Raw genomic sequence first — 12,649 nt, 5'->3', positions numbered from 1 at the left:
ACAGCTAGTGGCAGGCAGAGTAATAACTGCTAGAACTGAGGTCTCCTAAATTCCACCTCTTTAAGATGGCAGCTTTAAAAAAAAAAATCTTTTTATTCAGAAGACAGAGTTAAGGAAATGGAGTGGGAGAGGCTAGAAGTAGGAAAACTAGCTTCTAAGAAGTAATTATGGTCAACCAGTGGATGAGCAGTCAGCAATTCAGCTAAAGGTTCTATTTTCCAAACTTTCCAAGCTAAAAAACTGACCTACAGTACTGATTAGGACAATAGATTCCGGGCTCCAATCCAGAATCTTTGAGGGAGGCGCTGTGGGGTTCCATGGAAACTATACACTATAGTTCCATGATCCCTTATTTAAAACCTTTGGGGGTCAGATGTTTCATAATTCAAAATTGGCTAATTTTGAAAAAGTAATACCAGCATGTACCATGTATTATCTGACAACCCTAGCAGGGTCTATGACAATGTCCCATTATCAAGTATATTGATATTTCTGCAGCAAAACATAAAAAAGTTCACACTGAAATAAAAACTAAAAATAGCCATGTCAGTCAGTTCAAGTTTGTTTTGTTGAGGAAAATCTTTCCATTTTCAGAAGGGCACAGATGTAAGGAGTGGCAGAACAGGTGTGGGATATCCAATAACCGTTCTTTAAAAGAAGAATGAGGGACCAGCCTGGTGGCCGAGTGGTTAAGTTTGTGGGCTCCACTTCAGCAGCCAAGGGTTTTGCCGGTTCTGATCCTGGGCGCGCACCCAGCACTACTCATCAAGTCATTCTGAGGATTCATCCCACATAGCAGAGCCAGAACAACCTACAACTAGAATATTTAACTATGTACTGGGGGGCTTTGGGGAGAAGAAGAAGAAAGAAAAAAAGAAGATTGGCAACAGATGTTAGCTCAGGTGCCAATCTTTAAAAAAAGAAAAATGAAAGGCTTTAAAATCATGATTTCTTATGTCCCTGCAAGGAGGTCACTATCCTATCCACAATTACCCTTCTCTTTCTCCTCAGACATGTAACGCCACCTTTCACTATAGAGTCATTCTTGTGAAATTTTTCTAGACAAGATCATCCTCATGACTATTATAGGGAAAGAGCTTAAAAGTCCCTCACCAGTATAACCGGTAATGTTCCTTAAAAGATGCCTATTTGCATACTGCTAAGTCTGTCTGTGAGCCAAAGCTAGGTAGAAGCACACTATTTGCTAAAACAAATGCCCTATCTGAGCAAAAACTTGAAAAACGTCATATTCTTTTCCCTTTCTTTTTTCTCCTCTTTTTCCCATCAATAATCATGACTCGAAAGACAAATATATTGCCTCCCTAGCCCCTGCTTTCTTTACCACTACATCTGAATGCTTACGAACGCACATTACCAGAAAAAGTGCCGTCTCCTTCTGGTATTGGCAGAAATCAGGTGGCAGCCACCTAACCTTCTCACACCATTTGGCCACACCAAGCTAACTATTAATAAGACATTGTGACGTATGTAGCAAAACAACGCAGAATTGAATAGTCCCATTATTTTTTCTCAGAAGTGACTGGAACAATACACTCCTCAGTGCTCAAGGTGAAACTAGAAAAGAATGTTATTAAAACCGATCAGAGCTCTATGTAATATCTCTTGGTAGGTATGGCATGGGGATTTGCGTCTGCTATTTTTCTTTTGCACTTTTAAGAAGTAATGTGTGGACTCCTTCCCCAAAAGTTCTGTGACAATTTAAAATGCACCGTAAGCAATATATAACAAGAATTTAAGAACAGCCTAGGACAGAAAATTCAGCAAAATAAAAAGCTGATATTTCCTATTCTTCTAAGAGATATCTGAAGTTCAGCATATAAGATATCTTCATAAAAGTCAGACCTCCAGCAGGCTCACGCAAAGACAGAAGTGACCATGGAAGCAAAAATGTATCTCAGAGGGGCAGGTCCGGTGGCGCAGTGGTTCAGTTCGCACTTCTGCTTCGGCGGCCCAGGGTTTGCTGGTTCAGATCCTGGGTGTGGACATGGCACCGCTTGTCAAGCCATGCTGTGGTAGGCGTCCCACATATAAAGTAGAGGAAGACGGGCACGAATGTTAGCTCAGGGCCAGTCTTCCTCAGCAAAAAGAGGAGGATTGGTGGCAGATGTTGGCTCTGAGCTAATCTTCCTCAAAAAGAAAAAAGCATTTTAGAGCTACAAAATAGCAGTTGGCCTAAGTCTTAAATTCAACTTATCTTAAGACCTCAAACTAACAGACTCATTAATCTATAACCAAAATTTCCCTGCTTTCTAACTCACAGAAGAAGAAGCAATTAAAAGCTAGGATATGTGAGGCAATATATGGACAGCAGCTAGAAGTAAAACTGATGTCATTGGAAAAACTGAAGCATGTTCAGAGTAGACATTGTTACCATGGCCCAATAAAGTCACTGATAGTCCCGGCGAGGATCTTAAATGATAACAACAACAACAACAAATCTTAAATAGTCTAAACAGACATAATATCACTAACAGTAAGACAAGTTTCATTTAAAAAATCTGTTAAATCTTTTTGAAGTCTGACAAATGAAAACATATCTACACAACATATGTACAGCAGCTTCATTCATAATAGCATCAAATTGGAAAAAACTCAAATGTCCATCAACAGATGAATAAATCAATCACAATATTTCATACAGTGGAATACTACTCAGGAACAGAAAAGAAAGAACTACTGACACATAACAACATAAATAAACCTCAAAAATATGCTATTTGGGCCAAGTTGGAGTAAGAGGGACTAAATTTACCTTCTTGCCTGAAATAACTAAAGCATTGCACAAAATAAATGAAACAAAGATTTTCAGACATTGGACATGTAACTGTGTTCAGGCAGTGTAGGATCATGACTACTCAGAAAGGAGAAACAAGGTGAGCCCTACGATCACCCCAACTTACAGACTGGAGAGTTACCAGACCACAGGGCAAAGGGGAAATGCAGACAGAGCCTGGAAGTCTCCCTGACTTGAGGATAAAGAACTGGGAGTTTGGGAAGGCAAAGGGAGCTAGAGATTGCAGGCAGTACAGAAATGAGAGCTACATAAAGATCTGCAGAGGGTTTCCTCAAGTCTTCAGCTGAGTGATGATCAGCAATGATCAGTGCGTGCACGTGAGGAAATAACAAGGATGGAAAAAGAACCAACTAAAAGGAGTAGATGGAACAACTCTTAAAGCTCATAAGGGGCAGGAACAGATTGTTTCCACCAGCCAGAGTGGAAATCCTCATAACACATGGGCTTTGGGTAGAGTATTCAGAAAGGTACTGTTCAGTTGTGGTGCAAAATTAGCCTTAAACTAAAGGCTGCTCTGGACTTGCCCAACAATGCCTTAAAAGAGCCTGGAAAGAATTAAACTGTTTCCAAGTAACCTGACTGTATCCCAGAATAAAGCTCAAAAATACACATACAGGAGTTGGCCCCGTGGCTGCGTGGTTAAGTTCGTGTGCTCCGCTTCGGTGGCCCAGGGTTCCACCAGTTCGGATCCTGGGCGTGGACATGGCACCACTCATCAGGCCACGCTGAGGCGGCAATCCACATGCCACAACTAAAACATACAATTATGTACTGGGGGATTTGGGGAGAAAAGCAAAAAAAAAGAATACTTATGCAAATACAGAAATATCCAGCATCCAAAAAGGTGAAATTCACAAAGTTTGGCAACCAATAAAATATCACCAGATACGCAGAGGCAAGAAACTATGACCCATAATAAGGAGAAAAATCGGTGAATAGAAACAGACCCAGAAATGACTGACATGATAGGATTAGTAGACAAAGACATTAAAACAGCAGGTTCAAGAAGGTAGAGGATACATTGAGCATGATAAATAGAGACTTGCATGACAGAACCTAAAATTCTATACCCTGAGAAACTTCTTTCTAAAGAGAAGGAAAAAAAAACCTTGGGGCCGACCCGGTGGTGCAGTGGTTAAGTTCACACGTTCCGCTTCTCAGCGGCCGGGGGTTCGCCAGTTCAGATCCTGGGTGTGGACACAGCACCGCTTGCAAGGCGTGCTGTGGCAAGCGTCCCACATATAAAGTAGAGGAAGATGGGCATGGATGTTAGCTCAGGGCCAGTATTCTTCAGCAGAAAGAGGATTGGCAGCAGTTCAGGGCTAATCTTCCTCAAGAAAAACAAACAAAAAACTTTTTGAACACACAAAAACTAAAATAATTCACCATGAGCAGACTTACACTATAAAAAAAAGTTTTAAAAAGGTCCTCCAGGCAAAAGGAAATTACCAAATACACAAAGGAATGAAGAACACCAGAGATAGCATATGTTGGTAAATACAAAATATATTTTTTATTATTAAAAAAATTAAACATAACTGGCTATTTAAAGCAAAAATAACAACAAAGTTTTGTGGTAACGTGTAGAAGTAAAATGTATGACAACAGCAGCAGAAGGGCCAGGAAAGGGGAAATGGAAACATATTATTGCTATGTTCTTGTGCTATACATGAAGTTGTACAACATAACTTGATGGTAGACTGAGATAAGTTAAAAACACAAGTAACAAACCTTAAAGCAACTTAAATAAATAAATAAGGTATATCTAACAAGCTAACAAAGGGAATAAATTACAAACATTAAAAAGCTCAACTAAACCAAAATAAGGTGGAAAAAGAGGAATGGGGAACAAAAAACAAATGGGAGAAATAAAAAAAAAGATGGTGGATTTAAACACAACCATATTAATAATCACATAAAATTTAAATGACCCAAATACTACCCTTAAAAGGTAAATACTGTCCAACTGAAAAAAAAAGCCCAATTATACACTGCTACAAAAAATGCACTTTACATATAGACACAAATATTGTAAAAGTAAAAAGACAGAAAAACACATCATGCTAACATTAATCAAAAGAAAACTGAAGAAAGAAAGACAAATGGAGTGGCTACATTAATATCACACAGAGTACATTTCACAGCAAATAACATTACCAGGCACAGTGAGCGTCATTTCATAATGATAAAGAAGTGAGTTCATTATGAGGACACAAACCTAAATGTTTATGCAACTAATAACTTAGCTTCAAAATACGGGAAACAAATACTGACAGAACTACAAGGAGAAATAGACAAATTCACAGGTATAGTCTGAAATTTTAGGGCCGGTTCTGTGGCCTAGTGGTTAAGTTTGGTGTGATCCACTTCAGTGGTCTTGGGTCACGGGTTTGGATCCTGAGCACGAACCTACACCACTCGTCAGCCATGCTGTGGCAGTGACCCACATATAAAAAAGTAGTGGAGGACTGGCACAGATGTTAGCTCAAGGCTAACCTTCCTTAGCAAAAAAAAAAAAAAAAAACCAAGAAATTTCAAAATCCCTCTCTCAATAATTGATATAGCAAGATGAGAGAAAATCAACAAGGACAGAAAAGATTTGAACACTAACAACAATTTGACCTAAATGATATATATATATTTTTTTCTCCCCAAAGCCCCAGTACATAGCTATATATCCTAGCTGTATGTCCTTCTAGTTCTTCTATGTGGGATGCTGCCACAGCATGGCTTAATGAGTGGGTCTGAGCCTGGGAACCCTGGGCCGCCTAAGTGGACTGCATGAACTTAATCACTACATCACCAGGCCAGCTCCTGACCTAAGTGATATTTACAGAACATTCTGCTCAACAACAGCAGATACACACTCCTTTTAAGTACACACAGAACGTTACCCAAGATAGACCATATTCAAGACCACAAAAGAAGTCTTAATAAATAGAAAAGGATCTGAATTATGCAAAGTGTATTCTCCAATCACAATGGAATGAAAATAGAAATCAGTAATGAAAGATAACTGAAAAATCCCCCACATATTTAGAAATCAAACAACACACTTCTAAATAATCACGATAAAAGAAAGTATTTCGAACTGAATAAAAATGAAATACAACACATTAAAATCTGTGGTATGCACCTAAAGTAGTACATTGAGGGAATTCTATAGCAGTAAAGGGCTATAATAAGGAAAAAAGAAAGGTCTTGAATTATATGTTGCATTTTTGTTTACGCTCAGTTTAAAACATTTTGTAATTTCCCTTGTGAGTCTCCTTTGACCCATGGGTTATTTAGAAATGCACTGTTTAATTTCCAAATATTTGCAGATTTCCCAAATTAAGCTCCCACCTCAAAAGACTAGAAAAAGCAAATGAAACACAAAGTAAGTTACAGAAAGGAAATACTAAAAGGAGAAATAAACGAAACAGAAGACAGGAAAACAATAAAGAAAATCAACCCAACCAAAAGTGGGTTCTTTGAGAAGATCAATTAGCCAGACTAATCAGGAAAAAAAGGAGAGAAGATGAATTACTAATATCAGGAAGGAATGAGAGAGGTGACATCACTAGAGTAATACATGTTACTTTGTACTAATATACAAATATTAAAAGGATAAGTGAGCATTATGAATAGCTTTACACCAATATATTACCAATTCCTGAAAAGACACAAGCTACCAAAGCTCACTGAAGAAGAAACAGACAACTTGAATACAACTACAACTATTTAAAAAATTGAATTTATGGTTTAAAAACCTTTCCACAAAGAAAAACTCCAGGCTCAGATGGCATTCACTGGCAAATTCTACCCAGTATCTAATGAAAAAATTGTAACAATTCTACGCCACCTCTTCTAGAAAGTTGCAGAGGGAGTACTTCTCAACCTATTCTACGAGGCCAGCATTACTGAAACCCAAACCAGACAAAGATGTTACAACAAAACACAGAACAGTATCATGGATATAGATATAAAAATTATTTGCAACATTTTAACAAATCAGATCCAACAACATATACATCATAACCAAGTCAGGTTTATCCCAGGATAAAAAGTAGGAGACTTCAACATCCCTTTCGCAATAGTTGATAGAACAAACCAGAAAATCAGCAAGCATAGAGAAAACCTGAACACCATCAGCTAACTAAACATCTATAGAACATTCCACTCAACACAACAGAAAACACATTCTTTTCAAACACACATGAAACATTCTCCAGAGATCAGGCTCTAGGTAAGTAAAAAAGGGCCTCAAATTTTAAAAGACTGTAATCATACAAACTATGTTCTCCAATCCACAGTGGAATTAAATTAGAAATCAGCACTGGAAAGAAATTTGGAAAATCCACAAATATTTGGAAATTAAACAACAGTTTTCTAAATAACCCACAAGTCAAAGAGGAATCACAAGGGACATTACAAAATATTTTGAACTGAATGTAAGCAAAAACACAACATATCAAAATTTATGGAATGCAGCTAAGGCACTGCTTAGAGGGAAATTTATAGCTTTAAATACATACATTAGAAAAGAAAGATCTTAAATCAATAACCCAAGATTCCACCTTAAGAAACTAGAAAAAATAGCAAACTAAACACAAAGCAACCAAGGAAAGAAATAAAGTTTAGAGCAGAAATTAATGAAATAGAAAACAGCTAAACAATAGAAAAAAATCAATAAAAGTCAAATTCATAGAGACAGAAAGTAGAATGGTCGTTGCCAGGGACTAGAGGAGGGAGAATGGGGATTTTTAATGGATATAGTTCTAATTTTGCAAGATGGAAACTGGTTGCACAACAACATGAATGTAGTCACCACTACCAAACTCAACACTTAAAAATTGGGTTAAGATAGGGGCTGGCCCCGTGGCCAAGTGGTTAAGTTCACACACTCTGCTTCGGTGGTGCAAGGTTTCACGGATTCAGATCCTGGGTGTGGACCTAGCACCACTCATCAAGCCATGCTGAGGCAGTGTCCCACATGCCACAACTAGAAGGGCCCACAACTAAAATATACAACTATGTACTGGGGGGCTTTGGGGAGAAGAAGGAAAAAAAATCTTAAAAAAATAAAAATAAATAAAAAATAAATATTAAAAACAATGTTTAAGATAGTAAATTTCATGCATATTTTACCACAATTTTTAGAAATTATGCTAAATGAAGGCAGCCAGTTGCAAAGGACTACATTTTGTGTGATTCTATTTAAAACTGTTAAGTAAAGGTAAATCATAGAGACAAAGCAGATTCGTAGCTGCCTGGGGCTACGAGTGGGAACAGGCACTGACTGTAAAAGATACGAAGGATCTTTCTGGGATGACAGAAATGTTCTAAAACTGGATTGTGGTAATGGTTGCACAACTCTATAAATTTACTAAAACTAGGAATTAGATACTTAAAATGGGTGAATTTTACAAATTATAGCTCAATAAAGCTGTTTAAAAAGAAAAAAAATACACATACAAAAATAATAGAAGAAAACAGAGTAGAAAAGGCCTTGGAGTAAGGGAGGTCTTTTTAACTGACCTGAAATCCAGAAGTCATGAAGAAAAGATGGGTAAATTTAACTACCAAAACAAAATAAAACAGCAAACAATAACCTAAAAATCCCACAACTATGCATGGCGAATTATACTATAAGCTAAGTCACAAGACAAATGACAAACTGGGAGAAAATATTCACCACATACATAACAAATGATTGAGTTTCCTATAAAAAGCTCCTAGAAATCACTAAGAAAATAACAATCCAAAAGGAAAGTAGGCAAAGGATTTTAAACTGTTAGTTCATGGAAAATGTATTAAAATGACTCCAAAGTCACAAGAAAATATCCTCAACCAAATTCATAATAAGGGAAATACAAAGTAAAACCTGTCCTAAGATACCACTTTTCACTTATTAGAAGGGCAAAAATCTGAAATTCTGAAAACACGCAATGCTGGCAACACTAAAGGATAAAGTCACTTTCACTTTTTTATTTTTGAACAATGTAAATATATCACCTATTAAATTTCATTCAAAAGGAGGAGGAATGAGTCCATGAACTTATTTCAACTACCTTACTTGTCTTTCTGAGGCATTTGGCACTTGATTAACTCTATTATAACTCCCTTATCCCTTGGTTTCTATGTCACCTGCCTCAGACCCTCCTCCTTTCTGATGTCCCCTTAAGTATGAGTGTTCTAGGATTCCAACCTTCGCCCTTTGCTCTTCCCGTTCTGCATGCAACCTTGTCTACCTGTGGTTTCACTTACAACATATATGCTGATGACACCCAAATCTCTATCTCCATACCAGACCAATTATATCCAATTGGTAATTAGGGACTGAAAATTACGTAGACGTTACACAGACACCTTAAATTCAACATGTCCAGGGCTGAAGTCAATCATTTTCCTCAAGTCTCTTCCTCCTTCCACATTCCCTATCTTAGTGATTAGCACCACCAACCGCCCAAGTCCTCTAGATTTTACCTCCCCAACATCTCTCACATCCACCCCACTGGCTTTCTTCCCATGGCTATTGCCTTAATTCAGGTCTCGTCTCCTCTCACCCAGACTATTAAAATAATCCGACAATTCTACCTCTAGACTTGCATCCTCTAATTCATCAGCCCACATATAATTTTTATAAAGTGAAAATAAAACTATTGTACTGTCTGCTCAAAATTCTCTCTCACCACCTATAGGATAAAATCTGACCTCCTCAGTACACAAGGCCTTCCGTGATCTGGCCCCTGCTGCCCTCTCCAACCGGATTTCTTGCTCCAAGTGAGATTCCAGGCTCATAACCATAAAGATAATTTGGCTTGTAATGCAGTGTATCATAGTTTCTTAACAATGCTACTACATGGAGCAATATCTGAAGAAAATTCATAACCAATCAGAACTGAAAGTTACATGTTCTTAATAAGTCTGGATGATGAAAATAAAGCATTAGGTACCCTGTCTTAGCAAGACAATCATCGGCTTCTAGCAATGCCAACTTAAAAGAGGCTCACTCCATGTTTTTCTGACAGTTTCCTATCCCTGAGGACCTCTGAAGCAAGGAATCCATAGACGAACTATGCTTTGATGGCAGGGCCTACTTGAGGGTTACATCAATTCTAGATCTTTCTCTCATAATCTGGTCGCTGGGGACCCTGATTGGCCCTCCATTCCACAGAGTAAACTTGTTCACTCTATTGATGATACTGGATGCTGACTAGACTTGGTGGTTGAACTTCGTGACCTAGACACCTTGGTAAAACACATACATGGCCAGAGTGTGGGGGATAAATACCACACAAGTTCTGATCCCAGTGAAAACTCTTGGGGTCCAGTCGTCCTCTTCCAAGACAAAGGACAAGTTGCTGCATCTAGTTCCTGCTACCACCAAGAAACGTAAAGCCTAGTGGGCCTCTTCAGATTTTGGAGGCAATGTATACCTTATTTGGGTGTGCTACTCCAATCTATTTATCTAGTAAACCAATTCTGGGCCAGTTTTGGGTAGGACTCCACAACAGGTCCAAGCTGCAGTGAAACCTGTTCTATCACTTGGGCCATAAGACCTGGAAGATCTCATGGTGACTGAAGTATTTGTGACAGATAGGGAGTCTCGAGCAGTCCTCTACAGGTGAATGACAGCCCAGACCTTTGGATGTGGGAGCAAAGTTATGCTATCCTTTGAAGTACTCTCCTCTTGAGTAACAGCTTCTAGCTTGCTACTGAGTTCGAGTAGAGACTAAACACTTGACCATGGGTCACCAAGTTACCACGTGACCTGAACTCTCCAGTATGAAGTGGGTGCTGCTAGAGCCACCAAGTCATAAAGTTGGGCATTCACAGCAGTACTTCATCATCAAGTGCAAGTGGTATACACGAGACTGGGCTCAAGCAAGTCCTGAGACACAAGTAAGTTGTATGAGCAAGTAACTCAGATACTCATGGCTCCTACTCACGCTATATTGCTTCCTCTCTCATCTTACACCTATTGCCTCAGGGGGAGTTCCCTACGACCAGCTAAGGAAGACTTTGGGCCTGGTTTTTAGATAGTTCTGCACGAACCATCCAGCACCAACTGAAAGTAGATAGTTGTGGCATTACATCCCCATTCAGGGTTGACCATGAAGGACTATGATGAAGGGAAATCCTCCCAATGGGCAGAACTTTGAGCGATACAACAGCTGTTCATTTTGCCTGGAAGGAGAGATGGCCACAGGTGTAGATTTACACTTATTCAAGAGTGACTAGCAGTTTGCCTGGATGGCCAGGGACTTGGAAGGGACATCATTGGAAAGCTGAAGACAAGAGGTTTGGGGAAGAGGTATAAAGACAGAGCTCTCCAAGTAGGTATATAGAATGTGAAGATTATTTGTGTCCTATATAAATGCTCACCAAAGAATTACCTCAGCAAAGGAGTATCTTAATAATAAGGTAGATAAAATTACCTGTGCAGTAGATGTCAATCAGTCTCTCTCCCCAGTCACCCCTGTCTTGCCCCAAGGACTCGTGATGAAAGTCACTGTAGCAGCTAAGAAGAAGGTTAGCAACATATCTTTCACTCGCCAAGACCAATTTGGTTCTAACCAATGATGAGTGCCTAGTCCACCAACCGCAAAGACCAACAATGATACTGGATCATTTCCATCACGGAAGGGGCAGCAATTTCTTCTTACTAGAATAGACTCTAGACAAGGATCTGTCTTCCTTGTCCGTGGTATTTCTGTCAAAACCACCATCCATGAATTTACAGAATGCCTTATTCTTCATCATGGTATTCCGTATAACATTGCTTTTGATCAGGAATCCTATTTTACGGGTAATTAAAGCACAAAAATGGGCACATGGTTATGGAATTCACTGGTCTTACTCTGTTCCCCATCATCTTGAAGCGGCTAGCCTGAAAGAATAGTAAGCCAGTTATCAATTTATTGCCTCTCAGCTTCAAATCCATCCTTCTTTGTGTCACTAGAGCTGAACCCTGTAAACAAATTCTCCTTTTCCAACTGGCTCAATGATGTTAGATTTTACTAATAAAAGATGCTGAGGGGACACTGCAAGGTGATAGAGGGAGGAAGCGGCTTCTCTTCTTGGTTCTGTGCTTTTATTTCACATACTAGTTAGTGGATCTATGTGCAGGGGGTCTGGTAGCACCCATCTCAGTGACCATCACAGACTGGCTCCCGCCCACACACACTCTCTGGCAAATTTCTCAGCCTCCTAGCAAGCCACTTATATGGACCAGCTCTAGCTCACTGCTCTGTCAAATGTCATTGCCATGTGGGTGCATGTTCCTGTGGTAGCCATACCCTCTCCAAAGAGGTCTGAATCTCAGGCTGGGGAGGTGGGTTGGAGGAAGGTGTTTTCTTAATTCTTTCCTTGTTCATTCTCCCTCATCCTAGAAGGTAGTGGCTATTTTCCACATATGCTACTTCTGAACCCCTTAAGCATCCTCTTACCCGTTTTAGTAGTTAACCATCCTTTACTAGCTAAAATTCTCTACATTAAATTTTTCCCTGTTCAATTACTGGTGTGGTTTCTCTATCTTCTGAGTGATACAAATGGCTTTTTGAGGACAATTATGGCACCAGCTGGCCACCAGCAACAATTTGTGGGGCTGGGATAACATCTAATGCCCCCCAGTATGTGGTGTATGCTCTGAATCAGCAACCAATATACAGGGTTATTTCTTCTATAGGTAGGATCCACTAGTCTAGAATTAAAGGGTAGGAATGGGAGTGAGTCTTCTCACTATTACCCCTAATAATCCACTAACGAAATTTTTGCTTCCCATATTCACAACTTTGGGTTCTGCTGGTTTACAAGTTTTCATTCCCAAAGAAGATACCCTTCCACCTG

At 39.1% G+C, this 12,649-nt stretch overlaps 1 protein-coding gene across 5 annotated transcripts in view; it reads right to left on the bottom strand.

Annotated features, from left to right (window-relative positions):
- SEC11A (SEC11 homolog A, signal peptidase complex subunit) overlaps positions 1-12,649 on the bottom strand; it is a 65,199-nt gene that overhangs the window by 20,674 nt on the left and 31,876 nt on the right. For 2 of the 5 annotated variants that reach the window (XM_070570889.1, XM_070570878.1), the window contains exon 1: positions 3,430-3,566. The exons of the other annotated variants lie outside the window; for them this stretch is intronic. In XM_070570889.1, coding sequence (XP_070426990.1) covers positions 3,430-3,531 — 102 coding nt within the window. In that variant the 5' untranslated portion in view covers positions 3,532-3,566. Of the gene's footprint in view, positions 1-3,429; positions 3,567-12,649 lie in introns of those variants that run through there. 5 annotated transcript variants of the gene reach the window in all.

This window comes from Equus przewalskii, chromosome 1 (assembly GCF_037783145.1).
Source record: "Equus przewalskii isolate Varuska chromosome 1, EquPr2, whole genome shotgun sequence".
NCBI lineage: Eukaryota > Metazoa > Chordata > Mammalia > Perissodactyla > Equidae > Equus > Equus przewalskii.
This window is presented reverse-complemented; position numbering and strand designations above follow the sequence as displayed.